Source organism: Cannabis sativa, chromosome 3, assembly GCF_029168945.1.
Source record: "Cannabis sativa cultivar Pink pepper isolate KNU-18-1 chromosome 3, ASM2916894v1, whole genome shotgun sequence".
Classification (NCBI taxonomy): domain Eukaryota; kingdom Viridiplantae; phylum Streptophyta; class Magnoliopsida; order Rosales; family Cannabaceae; genus Cannabis; species Cannabis sativa.
Window position 1 is genome coordinate 20,778,560 of NC_083603.1, and position 18,879 is coordinate 20,797,438.

The 18,879-nt window shown below is 41.5% G+C and overlaps 1 protein-coding gene across 1 annotated transcript; it reads left to right on the top strand.

Moving 5' to 3' along the window:
• Nucleotides 1-13,279: 13,279 nt before the first annotated feature.
• On the top strand, nucleotides 13,280-17,965 carry LOC115709618 (cell division control protein 48 homolog D). Its single transcript, XM_030637757.2, has 9 exons — nucleotides 13,280-13,488; nucleotides 13,613-13,778; nucleotides 14,233-14,461; nucleotides 15,217-15,983; nucleotides 16,072-16,293; nucleotides 16,392-16,463; nucleotides 16,552-16,833; nucleotides 17,081-17,440; nucleotides 17,536-17,965. The coding sequence occupies exons 1-9, from the start codon at nucleotides 13,460-13,462 to the stop codon at nucleotides 17,824-17,826; spliced, it is 2,418 nt and encodes an 805-aa protein (XP_030493617.1). The 5' UTR covers nucleotides 13,280-13,459; the 3' UTR covers nucleotides 17,827-17,965.
• Nucleotides 17,966-18,879: the final 914 nt, after the last annotated feature.

Sequence of the window (18,879 nt, forward strand, 5' to 3'; positions counted from 1 at the left end):
CTAAGGAAAGTTCTATACATCTTTGGCACCATTCCAAATTGCCTTAAACTACTAGTGTTAATTTCCTGATTAACCAAAAGTAGTTGCCAAAGGTATAGAATCCAGTATCCCAAGAGAGTAGACATATAGAGAGGAATTTCACATTATCAATGATTTTGTGATTAAAGGAAGAGTAATGGTGGAGAAAAGGTTGTGTATAATTCAACCTTTCAGATCCTATTACGAGGAGTTTACTACTACTACACTTGATTTGTATATCAAGGTGTTGAGATTATTTGATACGCACTTTTTGTTTTATATTAGTGCAAGTGGGAGTTTGTTGGGTTTTATGCCCTAAATAAAACTCATTTCAATATAATCAGATTTACTTATTAATATAGATCAGAAATAACATTTAATGTTGCATGGTTCACATGATTTATTTCATGATTATATGTACATAATGTATGAATTCATACGAACCCTTTTCACATACTTGATCATGTTTATTGTGCCGTCAACACATTGGAAAGTAAACATGACTATGTGAATAAAGTTTCCTAGATTTATCAGACATAGGGTTTTACTGATATGATAATCTACAACAGAGTTTACTTGCATTTGGAGAAGTGCTATGTTCTTTCCAGAGCATTGGTTAAAGTAAAGCTCAGGTTGGATGCATGGAGTATGCATCGGAAGGGACCGATATTGAACTTTGACTTAGATTTATTAAACTTACCGTAATATCTATTCAAGTCAATATCGCCTAGTTGATCCTAGATCAAATGATCTTAATCCTGATATGATTAGGCTCAATCTCGAGAGGCTATTCGTGTTCTTTGATTTGTTAGTTAAGCCTACTTTTAGGTCAGGGTGATACGTACATTTTGGGAACACGGTAGTGCAATTGAGTGGGAGCGCTAGCATAAACATGGAATCTATAGCTTCTATCTGGCGAATAGTAAGCAAAGGATGATCTCCTTCGAGCTTGACCAAACGAACATAAATGGTGGAGTACTCATTTCACATAAGCTGAAATATCATTTATACGGGGTCAAGTGTTTTAAGGAATAAATACATTGTAGGGTGTAACGGTAATTTAATCCCTTTACAGTGTAGATCATTCATATAGAGGATCATTGATCACATTAGGATTATAACAATGGATAACTAATGATGTGTCTATATGGTGGAACATATAGAGCATTCTATATACTGAGAGTGCAATTCTAAGTTCTATGCGTGGATTCAACGAAGAATTAATAAGTTAGTGAATTTTAGTGCTAAATTCTTGATCTACTTATTGGAAGCTCGGTTATATAGACCCATGGTCCCCCCACTAGTTGAGATAATATTGCTTGTAAGACTCATGTAATTGGTTTTGATTAATCAATTATAATTCACAAGTTAGACTATGTCTATTTGTGAAATTTTCACTAAGTAAGGGCGAAATTGTAAAGAAAGAGTTTATAGGGGCATATTTGTTAATTATGATACTTTGTATGGTTCAATTAATAAATATGATAAATGACAATATTATTTAATAATTATTTATAGTTATTAAATAGTTAGAATTGGCATTTAAATGGTTGAATTAGAAAATTGGCGTTTTTGAGAAAATCAGATGCAGAAAAGATAACACTGTAAAATTGCAACAAGTGAGGCCCAAATCCACTAAGCATGGCCAGCCACTTTTGTAGGCAATTTAAACTGATATTTTCATTATTTTAATGCCAAATAATTCAAACCTTACCCTAGTGGAATGCTATAAATAGATAGTGAAGGCTTCAGGAAATTTACACTTACACTTAAATTTTCTATTTTTCCTTCAGAGAAAAACCTGAGCCTTTCTCTCTCCCTATCTTTAGCTGCCACTTCTTCTTTTTCTTCCCTCTTGAATTTCGAAATTCTTAGTGTAAGAGTAGTGCCCACACACAGCAAGTGATACCTCAATCATAGTGAGGAAGATCGTGAAGAAAGACTTTCAGCAAGAAGGAGGTTTCAGCATCAAAGATTCAGAGAAAGAGATCCAGGTTCAGATATTGATAATGCTCTGCTACAGAAAGGAATCAAGGGCTAGATATCTGAACGGAAGGAGTCATTTAATTCCGCTGCACCCAATGTAAGGTTTCTTTAACTTTATATGTGTTTATTTCATCGTTTTAGAAAGTTCATATTTAGGATGTTAATAAACATACTTGTGAGTAGATCTAAGATCCTGGTAAACATACGTGTTTTGGAGAAAATATGCTTTATTTTCTGGGTTTTGGTATTTTAAAGGCTTTTTTTAGGAATGTATGCTAGTGGGTGTTTATGAGGCTATGTGTTTTAGGTAAGAAAACCTGGGTAAATTCATAGAATATGACCTGTAAACTGACATAACCGCACACAATTCATAGGCACTGTTTCACGTCTTGAATACTCGCGGATATTCGGATGAACAACTTGAATGTTCGCGGGTGTTCAGATGAACAGCTTGAATACTCGCATATTTCCATTTGACTGTTAGCTAGATCTTTTAGGATTTTTATATGTCGCGGGCTGAGTTGCGAGGGTATTAATCGCTATTCCAAATGGTGGGTGTGTCACAGTATTCTAATGGCCATATACGCGGTTATATGCCCCTTGAGATACTGTGATACACCCAGCCATTTGTGACATGCGTTAATATTCAAATGAGCGTACTCTTTGGTTGATAGGTAGTCTCGGAACGGTGGGGGTCTCCCAGTAACTTCAGGGTTATGCTCGAAAATGCATACCCCTTGAGTCACTGGGAAACTCCCAGCCGTTTCTGGAGGTATACCGCTTAGCCGAGGATGCGTGAATTACTTGCCCAAGATAGTTTTATCTCTTCTCGCACATTGATGGGATGGTCAGTATTCGCAAGGAGGCTGACCATTCTGTCGAGTGCGACTTTATAATCTACTGCGGGTGAGATCACTTACTTTATTTTTCACACATCCATCACGCTGAAAAGATCTTCTATCTTTCAGATGAGCGATTTATCAGATAGCCAGCAGCTCGGCTCGGGAGGCCATGCATTTGACGGTGAGACTGACCAGGAGAGGGACAGTTTTCTCCCCACGGACATTTCCGAAGTGGAGGCCGCTCAAATAGAATTAGGTCCGATGTCTTTTGTGGACATCGAGAGGATGGTGCAGGAACTCGCAGAACCTGGGACCATCGATATCCGGGACAGCGAGTCCACAGTGTCGGCACGCGACTACCTTATACATACGAGGCATGCTCCTGACATCGAGGTCGAGGAGATGGACGAGGAATGGACGACTCCAGCTCGCGAGTCAGGTGGGGAAGAGGAGGAGGCGGAAGGGAGTGGGACAGATTCGGTCGACGATTCCCAGCTGAACGAGCCCTTCGCGTGCGAGGATTTAATCTCGAGAGTTGCCAAATCAGACTTCACCACCTTTGTGAGGTTGAATTTGCTGTGACTCGCGTTTCAACGTCCTAAACTGTCTCAGAGAGCGCACCTTCCATTTACTAACCCTGGATCATTCCCACAGAGGATGTGGTAGTCTCAATACCCATCCTTCGGTGTGGTGTATCGGTCCCCTTTCACCCCTTCGTCGCAGCAATTCTCAGGCGATATGATGTATCGCCCTTTCAGCTAACTCCCAACAGTTATCGCACTGTCCTAGCCTTCTATGCGATGTACATGGAGTATGTCCATAGGGCTCCTTCAGTAGAAGAATTCAGCTATTTCTACGACATAAAAAGCGTAGGTCTTCATAACGGCTTCTAATGTTTTAGCAAATGGGCGACTTCTGAAATCAACGGAGTTGAGGGAATGGTGTCGAACATGGGTGATTGGAAATCGAAGTGGTTTTATGTCTTTAAGGTTCCTGGGATTAGGACTGACTTTAATCGCAGACCTAGTATGTCGCGTATTTCTTGACTTAGACATTTTTTGCATTACTTTTGAAATCTTTTGCTCACTCGCTCTTTGTTGTCATCGCAGATAGACCAGCTCGACCGACCCTTGACGCGACTAGTAAGGAGACAGCTGAAATTCTCGGGAGCCTTCTGGTACAAGATCGCGACTGGCGATTATTGTGTACAACTGCGAAGTTGCGAGAGCATCAGCTGATTCCCGAGAATGCAAGTCTTCAAAGGGAGCCAGTATACAAAGAACCATCCGAGAAGCAGCAAGAGCGAATAGACAAGCGTCTTTCTAAGCAAACTCCTCGACAAATTTCAGGTAATTCGTCTTTTGTTATAAACTAACAGGTAGGATTGTGATTTATACTTATCTTTCATTCATGTTCGCAGATATGACTTTTTTGAAGTCTGCCCCTGTCCTGAAGATCAAACCAAAGGGTGGAACAGCGACGACTTCGCCGGTTGTTGCCCAAAAGAGGAAGAGCGATGTGATGGCTTCACTCGTCGCACACTCTTCCAAGAAGCTGGCCAAGACCACACAGGACAAGGGGAAGAAAGTCGTCATTGATCCACCTGTTCGAGCTCGCGACTTCCTAGCCATGCAGGAGAAGTTGCTGGCTGAGATCCCTTACGAGGATCTTGTTACGCGATCTGCTGAACTGGCCGCGCAGTCCATGGCTTTGTTCATAAAAGCTGCGGCTACTCCTTCGAAGGAAGCCGACTCGCTGAAGAGGCAGAACGCTCATTTTCAGGAAAATATAAAAAAGCTGAAGCAAGAAGTGGCGAGGATGGAGAAAGAGCTCGAGGAACTCAGCAAGGCCAAGGAGAAGGAGCTCGAAGAACTCAGCAGGGCGAAGGAACAGGCGGAGCTCGAGGTCAAGAAGTCGCAGGCAACGATCGTGGAGATGGCCCGCGATTTGGAGGCTGAGAAAGAGAATGGGAAGAAGCAGTACGATCAGGCAGTGTCTGATTATATCTATACCACTCTTTCCAAAGTCCCAGACTTCGACTTTTCTCTTCTTGGAGCAGAAGCCGCTGAGATGGCCGAGGCTTTTCGCGCCATGTCGCCTACTCAGACTCAAGGTGGGGGAGGTAACCTTCTTGACGAGGTCGAGGGCGCACAAGCTGAAGAAGTCGAGAACGAGGTCATCAGCAAAGTCGCGGACGAAACTGCTCTGGATGAGACTACTCCTGCTGCTCCAAATGCTTAGTTATCCTTATGTTGTTTTTTAATTTTACTTCTACTACTTTTTTTTATATATGCGGTACAAGGGTACTCGCACTTATGTACTTGGACGAATTTACTTTTTGTTTTGGACAAATTTCTATCCTCGCGGGGATAGCTATCCTTTAACATTTACGCAGTACACGGGTACTCGCGTTTTTTATATATATATATTTGCGACTTCGATTACAGCTTGGTGTAATAAGTAAGAACATTCGCAAAGCTGGTAAAATTTTTGAAAATTTAACAAGTAATTTTATTCATATAATCAATAGTACATTCGGGCATATATCCCCCTATACTTAGGATTTTTCCTTATTGAATGAAAAATATCTAAGTATAAGTACAAGAATGAACATAATCGAATAATGCGAATACTATTGATAATAAAATTTCAAGCTCTCGCTATTCCATGCTCGTGGAATCGCAGTTCCATCGAGTGTTGCGAGTCGATACGTTGCATCACCAATTTTATCTGCGATGAGGTATGGTCCCTCCCAATTATCTCCGAAGACCCCGTGCGACGGGTTTTCGGTGTTTGGCATTACTCTTCTAAGGACCAAGTCTCCTACTCGCAGGGGTTTTACTTTCACTTTGGAGTTAAAGTATCTTGCAGTTCGTTGTTGGTAAGCCGCATTTTTAGGTGCGCTTTATCACGCTTTTCCTCCAAAAGATCAAGGCAGAATAGCTGATTCTCGTTGTTCTGCGAGATGTTGAAAATATCCCTGCGTAGGGAACTTGCCCCAACTTCAACTGGCAACATGGCCTCGCACCCGTAAGAAAGTGAGAAGGGTGTTTCGCCAGTTGTAGATCGAGGGGTCGTATTATAGGACCATAGGACTTGCGATAACTCATCTGGCCAAGCCCCTTTGCGATCTTCTAGTTTCCCTTTTATGGTATGCTTGATTATTTTATTAACGACTTCAGTTTGTCCATTACTCTGCGGGTAAGCAACTGCGGAAAAGGCTTTCTTAATCCCCAAATCGTCGCATAGCTGTCGCACCTCTTTACAGTCAAACTGTTTTCCATTGTCTGAAATGAGTTTATGCGGAATGCCAAAACGACAAATGATGGAGGTATAGACAAACTTGCGTAATTTCGTTGCAGTGATGGTTGCGAGCGCTTTGGCTTCAGCCCACTTTGTGAAGTAATCAACTGCGACTACAGCATATTTGACTCCGCCTTTTCCCTTGGGTAACTCGCCGATTAAATCGATCCCCCATATTGCAAAGGGCCAGGGACTTGTGATAGAATGGAGGTTACTCGGGGGCTGGTGTGTGTAAGTGGCTATTCGCTGACATCTATCACACCTTTTTGCAAATGCGAGGGCATCTTGTCGCAATGTTGGCCAGTAATACCCTTGCCGCATAATTTTTAAAGCAAGGGAATTACCTCCGGTATGATTGCCACAAATCCCCTCGTGTACTTCACGAAGAATGTAACCGCAGTCTTCTCCACTGATACATTTGAGAAGTGGTTGACTAAAACTTCTGCGATACAACCTTTGGTCATATATCACATAGCGGGTTGCTCGCTGTCGCAATTTTCTCGCTTTTATTTTATCATCAGGTAGGAGCCCCTTTTCAAGGTATGCGAGGATAGGAGTCATCCAGGTAATCTCCTGAACATCATCTATCTCCATGATTACTTCTCGATCTATGGTTGGATGAGCCAGTACGTCTATCGGAATCACATCGAGTAATTCGGCTTCTCTAGTTGAGGCCAAACAGGCCAATGCGTCTGCGTGGGCATTTTGAGCACGCGGTACTCGAGATACAACTACACTTTTGAACTTCTGCATTATTTCACGAACGATGGCTAAGTATTTAACCAATCTTCCGCCTCTTGCTAGGTATTCTCCATTCACTTGGCATACCACGATTTGAGAGTCGCTAAAAGCCTGTAAATACTCGACTTTCATCTCGAGGGCCAGTTTCAATCCTGCGATTAAAGCCTCATACTCGGCTTCATTGTTAGATGCAGAGAATTCAAAACGTAAAGCAGCGTGTACCTTGAAATTATTGGGACTGATTAGCAAGATCCCACTGCCAGAACCTTCGTTATTTGAGGCTCCATCGACGTACAATGTCCATACTTCTTTGCCTGCTATGACAATGTCATTTCTGTCCTCTACAACTGCCATCTCGGTGCTTGGGAATTCAAGTATAAAATCTGCCAATGCTTGCCCCTTGATCGCAGTTCTCGGTTTATACTTGATGTCGAACTGACTTAACTCCACCGCCCACTTTAACAATCTCCCCGATGCTTCTGGTTTCGCTAAAACTTGTCTTAAGGGGAAGTTTGTCAAAACTTCGATGCTGTGAGCCTGGAAGTAAGGTCGCAATTTTCTTGAGGATATTATCAAGGCGAAAGCCAATTTCTCCATTTGAGGATAACGTGTCTCGGCGTCTAGTAATCGCTTACTGACATAATACACCGGGTATTGGCGTCCTTGGTCTTCGCGTATTAGTACTGAACTAATCGCATATTCGGAGACGGCCAAATAGATAGACAAAACTTTTCCGGACAACGGCTTTGATAAGATTGAAGGCTGCCCCAAATGCATTTTTAAAGCTTGAAAGGCCTGCTCGCATTTTTCGTTCCAATGAAACCTTTTGTTGCCTTTCAAAGTTTGAAAAAACTCCTTACACTTATTAGAAGATCTAGATATAAAGCGGTTTAAAGCTGCGACTTTCCCTGTGAGGCTTTGAACTTCCTTTGGCTTAGTCGGTGATGGCATCTCTACCAATGCCCTGATCTTCGCAGGATTGGCTTCTATTCCTCGCTGATTTACCATAAAACCAAGGAATTTCCCAGAGCCCACCCCAAAGACGCATTTCAACGGATTTAGACGCATCTTGTATCGCCGCAATATGTCGAACATGGCCTGCAAGTGGGTAATATGATCCTCCGCATGTTGCGATTTTACGAGCATATCGTCAACATATACCTCCATTGTCTTTCCAATAAGATCAGCGAACATCATATTCACTAGCCTTTGATAAGTCGCACCTGCGTTTATTAAACCAAAAGGCATTACTTTATAATAGTATAATCCTCGATCAGTAATGAACGAGGTATGTTCTTGGTCTGGTTCATACATCGGGATTTGATTGTATCCCGAGTACGCATCCATGAAGCTCAAAAGCGCGTGACCTGCAGTGGCATCGACAAGCTGGTCAATGCTAGGAAGAGGAAAGCTGTCTTTGGGACAGGCTTTGTTTAGATCTGTAAAGTCAACGCATGTGCGCCATGAGCCATTAGGCTTGGGCACGAGTATGGGGTTTGCTAACCAGTTGGGGTAAAATGACTCCCGTATAAAGCCGCAGGCAAGGAGGCGCTCGACTTCTTCTTTCAGCGCTTGGTACCTCGCGAGGTCCATTTTGCGGCGCTTTTATCGGACACCTCGCACTTCGGGGTCAATGTTCAAGCGATGACACATGACCTGCGGAGATATCCCGACCATATCTGAATGTTTCCAGGAAAAAATGTCAAGATTTTGCTTTAGAAAGGTCGTTAATTGTTCTCGCAACTGTATATTTAATTTAGAACCAATTTTCAAAACCTTGTTATTATCTACAGGATCTATAGGTACCTCAATTGTGTCTTCCGCGGCTTGGGCTGCGGCGGTGTGATCGAGGATTCTTGGATCCAAGTCTAGTTCGTCCATGTGCGGCACCTCCTCGATCCTGAGGATCTCCTGGCGAGGCGGTGGTGCATCCAAAAGGTAGATAACATTTACCGTCCTTTTTTCTGCGAGTTTAACAGCTGAGTTATAACATTCTCGTGAGTCGGATTGGACTCCCCGCACCGAACCTACTCCAGCGGGAGTAGGGAACTTCATCGTCAGATGATAGATCGAGGTTATGATCTTCATCTCCTTCAGGATTGGTCGTCCAATTACGGCATTATACGCTGAGTATTGGTCGATTACTGCGAAGTCGGCCATCGACTTGGCTGTTACTGGGGTAGTTCCCAAAGTGATTGGGAGCTTGATCATTCCTTTAATTGCTATGACATCTCCCGAAAAGCCATAGATGCTTGATGTCATCGGTCGCAAATCCTTCTCTTGCAACCCCATTTGCTTGAAGGCTTGGAAATTCAGCAAATTCACTGAACTCCCATTGTCAACCAGTATACGATGGACATTGTCCCCACCAATATTGGCGACTATCACCAGTGCATCAGAGTGCAGGTGATGGACCCATCTCGCGTCGCTCTCCATAAAGATGATGTCGTCGCATTCTTTCTTAAAGAGCTTCTCAGGCCGTTCACCAAGATTGTTCACATTGGTAAGCGGCTTCTCCTTGGCTTCTCTGGCATACCTTTCTTGTGATTTGCGAGAGTCGCCTGCGATGTGTGGTCCTCCGATTATAGTTAAGATATTGCGAGGTGTTCTGGAGCCACTCGCGTTTCGGGTTTCTCATTTGCCATCCGCTTGGGGATGACTTTCCTCGCTCCTTTTATACTTGTCGAACTTCCCTCTCCGGATCAGCTCCTCTATCTCATCCTGCAAGACCCAACATTCAAGAGTAGTGTGACCAATGTCCTTGTGGTACTTACAGAATTTTTTAGGATCTCTCCGGTCGCGATTCCCCCTGATGGGGGGCGGCTTCTTGAAGACTCCGTTCCTTTCCTCAATCGCATAGATATGGTCTCGAGGTACGGCAAGTTCAGTATAGTTGACGAAGCGAGGTCCCCTTCCTTTTCGACGAGGACTCCTTCTTTGGGGGTGACTTAGCCAGCTTCGGGCTTCGCTGTCTGCGCGGGCTATGTCTTCTTGGGCTTCGGCCCCTGGAATTCTTCCCTCGCGGAGTGCGAGATCGTGACCGCGGTATGGGTGACCGACGTTTGTCCTTCCCCTTCTCTAACTCTGCTAGAGAGTTCTCGATTCTCTTGTGAGGTTCGGCCATGGCGAAGAACTCTACTAAGGACTCCGGCCTTCGAGCTTGTAGTTCCTTCCAGAAGTCGGTCCTCGGCAAGATACCTGTAATCAACATACAAACAAGCGAAGACTCGGGGGCCTTCTCGACCTTTGTTACTTCTGCGTTAAAACGCTTGAAATAGTCTTGTAAAGACTCACCAGGTTCTTGTTTGATGTTGGCCAAAGTCGTATAGGGTGGCCTATACGTCATTGTGGCCTGGAAATGCGTGAGGAATAAGTCGACGAAGGTTTCCCACGTCGATATCGATGCCTCAGGTAATTGGGTGAACCAATCATGAGCATTTTCTTCGAGTGTTACCGCAAGGATGCGGCACTTCGCGAGTTGCGGTACCTGGTCTACTTCCATTATAGTATTGAATTTTTCTAAGTAATCTATCGGGTTAGAAGTACCTTTATACTTGAGGGATTCGGATAAACGAAACCCTTTCGGAAGTTGAGCCTGTCGCACCTCTGCAGTAAAAGGCGAGGTGCCATGCAGCTTGTATATAGGCTTGCGCTGCTGCTCGAGCATCTTCAAAGCTTGCAGAAGCATGCTTTGGTCAATTCCTCCTGTCGCAGGGGCTGGAGTCGCTGCGACTGCGGGGCTCGCAACTACTGCGGCAAGGTTTGCTGGGATATTAATCCCAGTAGTCGCGATCGGCGCGATAGGTGGGTTATTACCTGTGTTGACACCCTGATCGCCCGCATGGGGATCACGAAGCGTCTCAGTGTTATGTGGGCCGCGGGAGCGTGCCCTGAAAACTGCGTTGAGATGATCACGTAGATCACCTCGGTGTACTTGATAACGTCCTCCCTGTTGTGTTTGTACAGAGCCGGACCTTGTATACCTGCTCGGAGTGCGGCCATGCGATGACGAAGAGGCTGACTCTGCGTCATTGTCTCTCGATGGACGACTGCGAGGATTGCGGCGCTCAGGATCTTCATCAATTTGTGCGCTCTGGTTAGGAAACCTTACGGATTGATCTCTTGACAGCGGGTGATTCAAGTCCAGAGCTTCAGGGTCAGCTCTTCGTTCCCTGCGTACACGGTTAGTATGACGTCTAGAAGTTGTTACCTGAGGGTTATCGTTGCGAATGGCGGGAACTCGAGGAGGGCGTCGAGCTCGACTCTGTCCGTCTACCTCGGCTTGTAGTGCCCGCAGTTGATCCTGAATTGCAGCATATTGATCGGTGGTGAGCTGGACTATTCCCTCGGATACTACCGCCGGAGTGAAGGGGGGAAAATGCATGGTTGCTGGTGGTGTGGACGTGTCTCCGACTTGAGGGCCAGTCGTTTCTGGGAATAGGTTGAGAGGTCTGATGTTGCTCCTCCCTATTCCGCGTTGATGACGTCTACAGGTGGCACTCCAGCCCCAGGCAGTGGTACACTCATCATTCCAATATTGATGGACCCGTTGTTAGCTCCGTTAGCGTGATTTCCAGCCATGATGAATAGTGTTCTAAAGTGAATGAAATCTTTCAGTCGATTTCCCACAGATGGCGCCAAATGTTGTCGAGTGAATTTTGCAACACCAAAATGTATTATTTAATTAATATAAAAGAGAATTTTCAGGGAAGTGACAAGTGCGAGTATTCGACCTAGAATGGCGAGTACTCGACTGGGAATGCAAGAACAATCAACAAGACTGGAAAATATCAATGAGACAAAGAATTATAGTGGTTCAGTCAGATTGTGATCTGCTTAGTCCACTGTAGCAAAGGATTCGTAGGTGCCATTTTCATGGTGGATCACCCCTTTATATACAAAGTAGGTGTCCAATCGGTTACACAAGGATTACATTCATTGTTAATCCATTATTTACATATTGAATTGCAATAATTAAACCCAAGCAACGTTAACATCAATAAATGTGTAACAGTTACTAAGTTCATCAATGTATGCGTCTTCCGCATCTGCGAGTTGACTGTTCATGTTCCGTTTGTTGAGCTCGCAGGGTCATCAGTACATTTGGAACGTCTGCGCCCTTAGGTAATCGCCCCTTGTAGACATCACATGTTGGAGCCGGTAGAACTTGGACATGCGAATTTATATCGGTTTGTCAGGGCTATTGGGTCGTTGGGACCAAATGGCATCATAGAGAGTTGGTCTCTATGTTTTCGCGGAAATATAGAGGGGACACTCGCACATGTTCTGACACACGCGAGTTGGATCTATCCTGCATAATGAGAATTACGGTTATGCGGTGCGACTTAGGTCGCACTCGCAGTATCTCGCTGGTTTTATCCTGGGCGAGGTCTAAAACTTTGAGAAGTCTCTCATGGACATTTCAGCTTTCATTGGAAATCTGAATACACGTGTCCTTTAAATAAGAGTCTGGTCTCGAGTTTCTAGGTGAGAGAAATCTCACTATAACAGAGGTCTTCTCCCTGGGGTGTGATGCCAGTTCTAAACTCCGGGCCTCGTATGTGGGATTGGATTAAATTCTTATGGAGTATGGAATCTAGAGGCGTGGTTGTCAAAAAGTTGTTCCTGTATGCTTCAATTGTGATCGACACAATTTGGAAAACCCGCAACAACAAGGTTCATAATAATTCTATTTGTAACATTAATCATTGCATTGACTATATTTCCATGTGTTATGCAAATTATGATGCTTGCCTTTTTTTTTTCAGAGCCGGTGACAGTTGCGTCTCCTGTTTGGTCTCCCCCCGGAAGATTGGATTAAAATTAACTGTGATGTTAGGGTTGGTTTTGATTCCATGTGCATGTTGGCTCTTGCTAGAGATCATAGGGAGTCGATTTCTTGGGTAGCTACTAGCATGCTTAACTTCTCTGACCCGGAGAAGCCACGACCTGTTTGCTAGCTATGGAATCAACGGTAGCTTAGATAAATAATTTTGTGTTGATCGAGAGTGATTTTGAGAAGGTTATCAACGTGCTGAAGGGAACATGCTCTATTTGGGGTATTGATAACTATATACTTCAATGTAAATAACTCTCTAATTTGTTTATTAGCTATAATTTTTCTTTTATTTCAAGATTTTGTAATTTTGCAGCCCATAATGTGGTTAAATAGGCATTCGCCAGTAATATAACTGGTATGGTGAATCTTTTTCTATACTAGAAAATATTTTATGTAATGATCAAGAGGTTTAATTTTCGTTGTTTAATATAATTACGCGAGTTTATAAAAAAGAAAACCTTATAAGATTATAAGGGTAATATTTTTTAGTTGTTTTATTTTTTTTTAAGTAAATATTCCTTTATTTATTTATTTTATATATGAAGTGATTAGTAACTTACCTTTTTTTTTTTCAATTCGAAGTTTTCTTTGGAAACAAGAAAAGGAGCTTCTTTGTCTATAAATATCAATATCAGATCCCAATATTGCCCATACTCGCACACATTCTCTTCGTCTTCTTCGCTCTGCACCAAACTTTAATCTCTTTTCGTCTTAGTTACTGGTCTCGAACATGGCTGATCAAGCTGAATCTTCAGACGCGTAAGCTTTCAGATCTATTTTTTATTTTGATTATGTGCCCGATTTGAGTTTTGATTGGATTTTACTTTTTGGTATACTGTTTTCCGATTCTAATTTTCCTTTGTGGGTTTTTCTATCTTGGCAGTAAGGGAACGAAAAGGGACTTCAGTACCGCTATTCTTGAGCGGAAGAAAGCTGCTAATCGGCTTGTTGTAGATGAGGCTATCAACGATGACAACTCTGTCGTCTCTCTTCACCCGGACACCCTGGAGAAACTCCAGCTTTTCCGTGGCGATACGATTTTGATAAAGGTTTGGTTAATTCCTCTTTTTATTGATAAATTTTTGAAGTCGGTTTATCAAGAATTGTGCTTTTTTATGTTTTCTCGGTAGTGATGATTTTGTGGTTCTGGTTAGGGTTAATGGGAAATTAGGCTTTGGGTGGGGATTTGATGCCTCAATTTTATATGGGTCGGTGGGATTTTGTTATCTCATTTAGGATCTGAGAATACATAGCCTGATTGCACCAATGATTTCATGGATTTAAATGTTGGAAACATGTGTGGATAGATGATACGACTGGTGTTATTTTCTCTGATTCTCTGATATTTATGGTCGTACATAGGTTGCCTTGGTCAAAATTAGGGCTTAATGTATTTGCTTAAGCTTTATTTTGTGTTTCACTACGTGTTGGAGTGTACTGTGAGGTCTTTGTATTGTATCTTTGAGTTTCTTATGGGTTTGCTTCATTGCATCTGGTGTTCAGGGAAAGAAAAGGAAGGACACTGTCTGCATTGCTCTTGCTGATGATACCTGCGATGAACCAAAGATAAGGATGAACAAGGTTGTTAGGAGCAACTTAAGAGTCAGGCTTGGAGATGTTGTTTCCGTGCACCAGTGTGCTGATGTCAAGTATGGAAAACGTGTGCACATTCTTCCCATTGATGATTCCATTGAGGGAGTTACCGGGAATCTTTTTGATGCATACTTGAAACGTGAGTATTTTCCAAGCCTTTTATCTTCAAATATGATATAGATTAATCTTAATGCATCAATGCTGGATTAAGTTTCGCGCTATTGTCTATTAGTTTCAGTGTTAAAAATGCAGCTTGGCTGATATAATAGTTAGATAACTTGGATATATTTCATTGTCTTGCTGTTCTAATCAGTACGTTACATTCTTTTTCTATGCCAATTAGTACTTTCTGTTACGCTTATAATTTAGCATAAAAATGCAAACTTGTGACAATTCATCAATCAATTGAAACAATGTGCTCAGGTACTTTTGTGGTTGCATATATAATATAACTTTTTCCTGTAGTACAAGTAAATCATCAATAGTTGCCTATAACTCGAATTCTTAACATTTTGTGCTGCATATTGTGGTGTTTCTTTTGTAGAAGTATTAGTAGGCATATTATTGGTAGCTGAGTTGCCTTATCTAGATATTAGAGATCCAGCTTAATGTTATACATGTTTTGTTCTGATATTTTAAGAAAAGAATGCGAGGTTTTCATTTAATGTGTCTTGTCTTGCGAGGCTGTGTTGATATAAAATTAAACTTATTTTCTTCTTTTCTATAATGGCTTAAGTTGATGGATATATAAATATATTTCATTATAACTAAATTTTCATTCTATGTTGGGAGGGTTATACGGTCAATGCATTGGATTCTTTGTTGTCTCTTCCATTACGAAGTCCGCTTACTGTTGCTTAAAATGAATTAATGTCAAACTTTTGTCATATGCAGCTTACTTCTTGGAAGCATATCGTCCAGTAAGAAAGGGTGATCTTTTCCTTGTTAGAGGTGGAATGAGAAGTGTTGAATTCAAGGTTATTGAAACTGATCCTCCAGAGTATTGTGTGGTTGCACCGGACACTGAGATCTTTTGTGAGGGGGAGCCCGTGAGAAGGGAGGACGAGGATAGATTGGATGAGGTTGGTTATGATGATGTTGGTGGTGTTAGAAAGCAGATGGCTCAGATTCGTGAACTTGTGGAACTGCCTCTTAGACACCCACAGCTGTTTAAATCAATTGGAGTTAAGCCACCAAAAGGAATTCTACTGTATGGACCTCCTGGATCTGGTAAAACTTTAATTGCAAGAGCTGTTGCAAATGAAACTGGTGCATTCTTTTTCTGCATTAATGGACCAGAGATCATGTCAAAGTTGGCCGGAGAGAGTGAAAGCAATTTGAGGAAAGCTTTTGAGGAAGCAGAGAAGAATGCCCCATCAATTATTTTTATTGATGAGATTGATTCCATTGCTCCAAAGCGAGAGAAGACACATGGAGAAGTTGAGAGGAGGATTGTGTCCCAGCTATTGACACTCATGGATGGACTGAAATCTCGTGCACATGTCATTGTTATGGGAGCTACAAATCGTCCCAACAGTATTGACCCGGCCCTTAGAAGGTTTGGGAGATTTGATAGAGAAATAGATATTGGGGTTCCTGATGAAATTGGACGTCTTGAGGTCCTTCGCATTCATACAAAGAACATGAAGCTTGCTGAAGATGTAATTATCAGATTCCTTTTTTGTTTCATGGTTTTTTTTTCCTCTTTCTATTCAAGCATGTTGAACCTTTTGAGCTGTTTTTGGACAGGTGGATTTGGAAAGAATTTCCAAGGACACACATGGTTATGTTGGTGCTGATCTTGCTGCTCTGTGTACTGAGGCTGCACTTCAGTGCATTAGAGAAAAGATGGATGTTATTGACTTAGAGGATGAGTCAATAGATGCTGAGATACTGAACTCAATGGCTGTTACAAATGAGCACTTTGCTACTGCTCTTGGAACAAGCAATCCATCTGCCCTCCGTGAGACGGTAATTGTTTTAATGATGTGTTTGAAGTGAAATGTATTCTTTGATGGTACAGTATAATCTGTCTTGGATGAAATGTAATTTGAAGCTTTATGATTTAGGTTGTTGAGGTGCCCAATGTTAGTTGGGAGGATATTGGAGGTCTTGAGAATGTCAAGAGGGAACTTCAAGAGGTAATTGAATACATTGTGATGTATTCTGTGCTTGAAGAGACTTCATATAACTGTCTGCTTACTTTTCCTTTTATTTATGTCCATGCAGACTGTACAGTACCCTGTGGAGCATCCTGAGAAATTTGAGAAGTTTGGCATGTCGCCTTCTAAGGGAGTTCTTTTCTATGGTCCTCCTGGATGTGGAAAGACCCTTCTTGCCAAAGCCATCGCCAATGAGTGTCAGGCCAACTTTATCAGTATCAAGGGTCCCGAGTTGCTTACTATGTGGTTTGGAGAGAGTGAGGCTAATGTAAGGGAAATTTTTGATAAGGCCAGAGGATCTGCACCATGTGTTCTGTTCTTTGATGAACTTGACTCAATTGCCACCCAGGTTTGATCTCTCTCTCTCTCTCTGTCTTGCTCTTTACTTTGATGGATTAAAACTGCCATTTGGAATCTATAGTTAGTCTGTAACTAATTCTCTGTATCCTAAAAGAGAAGCGACGATTTTACAATTTATATTTGTAGGTTGTGCATTTGTTTTTTGGGATTTTGTTAATATTGAGCTCAGTATTTGACTGGATAAGTTTTGCATCCTTTGCTGATGCATTGCTTTTCTTTTTGGCTACACCATGCAGAGAGGGAGCAGTGTTGGAGACGCTGGTGGTGCTGCTGATAGAGTTCTCAACCAGCTTCTTACTGAAATGGATGGCATGTCTGCCAAAAAGACTGTTTTCATTATTGGAGCCACCAACAGACCAGACATTATAGACCCTGCTCTTCTACGTCCTGGCCGTCTTGATCAGTTGATTTATATTCCCCTTCCAGATGAGGAATCTCGTTTTCAAATCTTCAAGTCCTGCCTTAGGAAGTCTCCTGTTGCCAAAGATGTTGACCTCAGTGCTCTTGCCAAGTACACTCAAGGATTTAGTGGTGCAGATATCACTGAAATCTGTCAGCGTGCCTGCAAATATGCCATCAGAGAGAATATCGAGAAAGTATGATAAGAGAACTCTTCCCAGATGCTTCTATATTTTCTCTTATTATTGATTTATGTTTCAGAATTAACCATTAAAGACTTGCTCTTCTGCAGGATATTGAGAAGGAGAGGAGAAGGAAGGATAACCCCGAGGCAATGGAAGAGGATGTGGATGATGAGGTGGCAGAGATCAAGGCAGCTCACTTTGAGGAATCAATGAAGTATGCCCGGCGGAGTGTCAGCGATGCTGATATCCGCAAATACCAGGCATTTGCGCAAACATTGCAGCAGTCAAGAGGGTTTGGAACTGAATTCAGGTTTGCCGAATCTGGTTCTGCGGCTGCAGGTGCTGACCCTTTTGCAACCACTGCTGGTGCGGCTGATGAAGATGACCTTTACAATTAGGCTTATCTTTGATATTTGTCCTATTTATGTTTGCAATTGGATTGTAATGATGGCAGGATGCTCCATGTTGGGCTCCTGTGGATGCTCTCTGACTTAGTTTACAAACATTTTACTTATAATTAAATTGAATACTGCCAAATACTCTTGAATATCTTCATTTTTATTTGTTATTGTTTTTCGTTATAGAGCACACTCGATCTAGCAAAATATTTCACGTTTCCTTCTCTAGTTTGCAATTACATTTTTTTTTATATATCTTTTACTTCACATATTTAAATAATATTTTTACTTGTTCAATGTATATATAAAAATACTAGAATTTGGGTTAACTTTTATAAAAATACTGTCACTCGGAATTTTTTTAAAAAATATTGTGTTTTTATAAAACACTAGTAAAACACAAACCAGTAGAACACAAATCAAACAACAGTAGAACAACAAAAAAACACCAGTATCAAATTTATAAAAAAGCACAATAAAAAAGTAAAAAATACTGTCAAGCAGTATTTTTGTAAAAAAATAGCAAAAGTTAGTATACCATATAAATTTCCCTATATATATTTACAATACAAATATAATAAAATATTGTAACCATCCATATAACTTAAGAATATTGTAGTTAAGTTAATTAGGATTTTTGCTTCTTAATTTTTAACATTTAAATTATGCTTCTTGAATTTTTTTGATCCTTAAAATTTTTCCTGAACTATTGAGATTATTAGATTTAAGAACTTTTGTCAAATTTCATTCAATTTTACTATTTCAGTAATTGTTTATGTTAGGGGTGTTCACTAAGTATCCAGTCCAATCTAATCCGCACGATCCAATCCAATCCGCAACATGCGGATATCTGCACTTGCGCGGATTGGATTGGATTGAAAAATCTAAAATCCGCACTTGTACGGATTGGATGTTGTTTGACCTCAAAAAGTAACCAATCCAATAAGCACTTAATTATATATATTTTAAAAAAATTATAATATATAATATATATTAATTTTCTAGTAATATTAAAAAAAAGACACAAACTTCTAATTTCTTAATCTTTTTTAA

What these genes read in the sequence shown, in the direction of transcription:
- LOC115709618 (XM_030637757.2), top strand. Translation starts at nt 13,460, where the DNA reads ATGGCTGATCAAGCTGAATCTTCAGACGC. An exon ending in CAAGCTGAATCTTCAGACGC is followed by an intron (nt 13,489 to 13,612) that starts GTAAGCTTTCAG and finishes CTATCTTGGCAG; the next exon opens with TAAGGGAACGAAAAGGGACT. An exon ending in ACATGAAGCTTGCTGAAGAT is followed by an intron (nt 15,984 to 16,071) that starts GTAATTATCAGA and finishes GTTTTTGGACAG; the next exon opens with GTGGATTTGGAAAGAATTTC.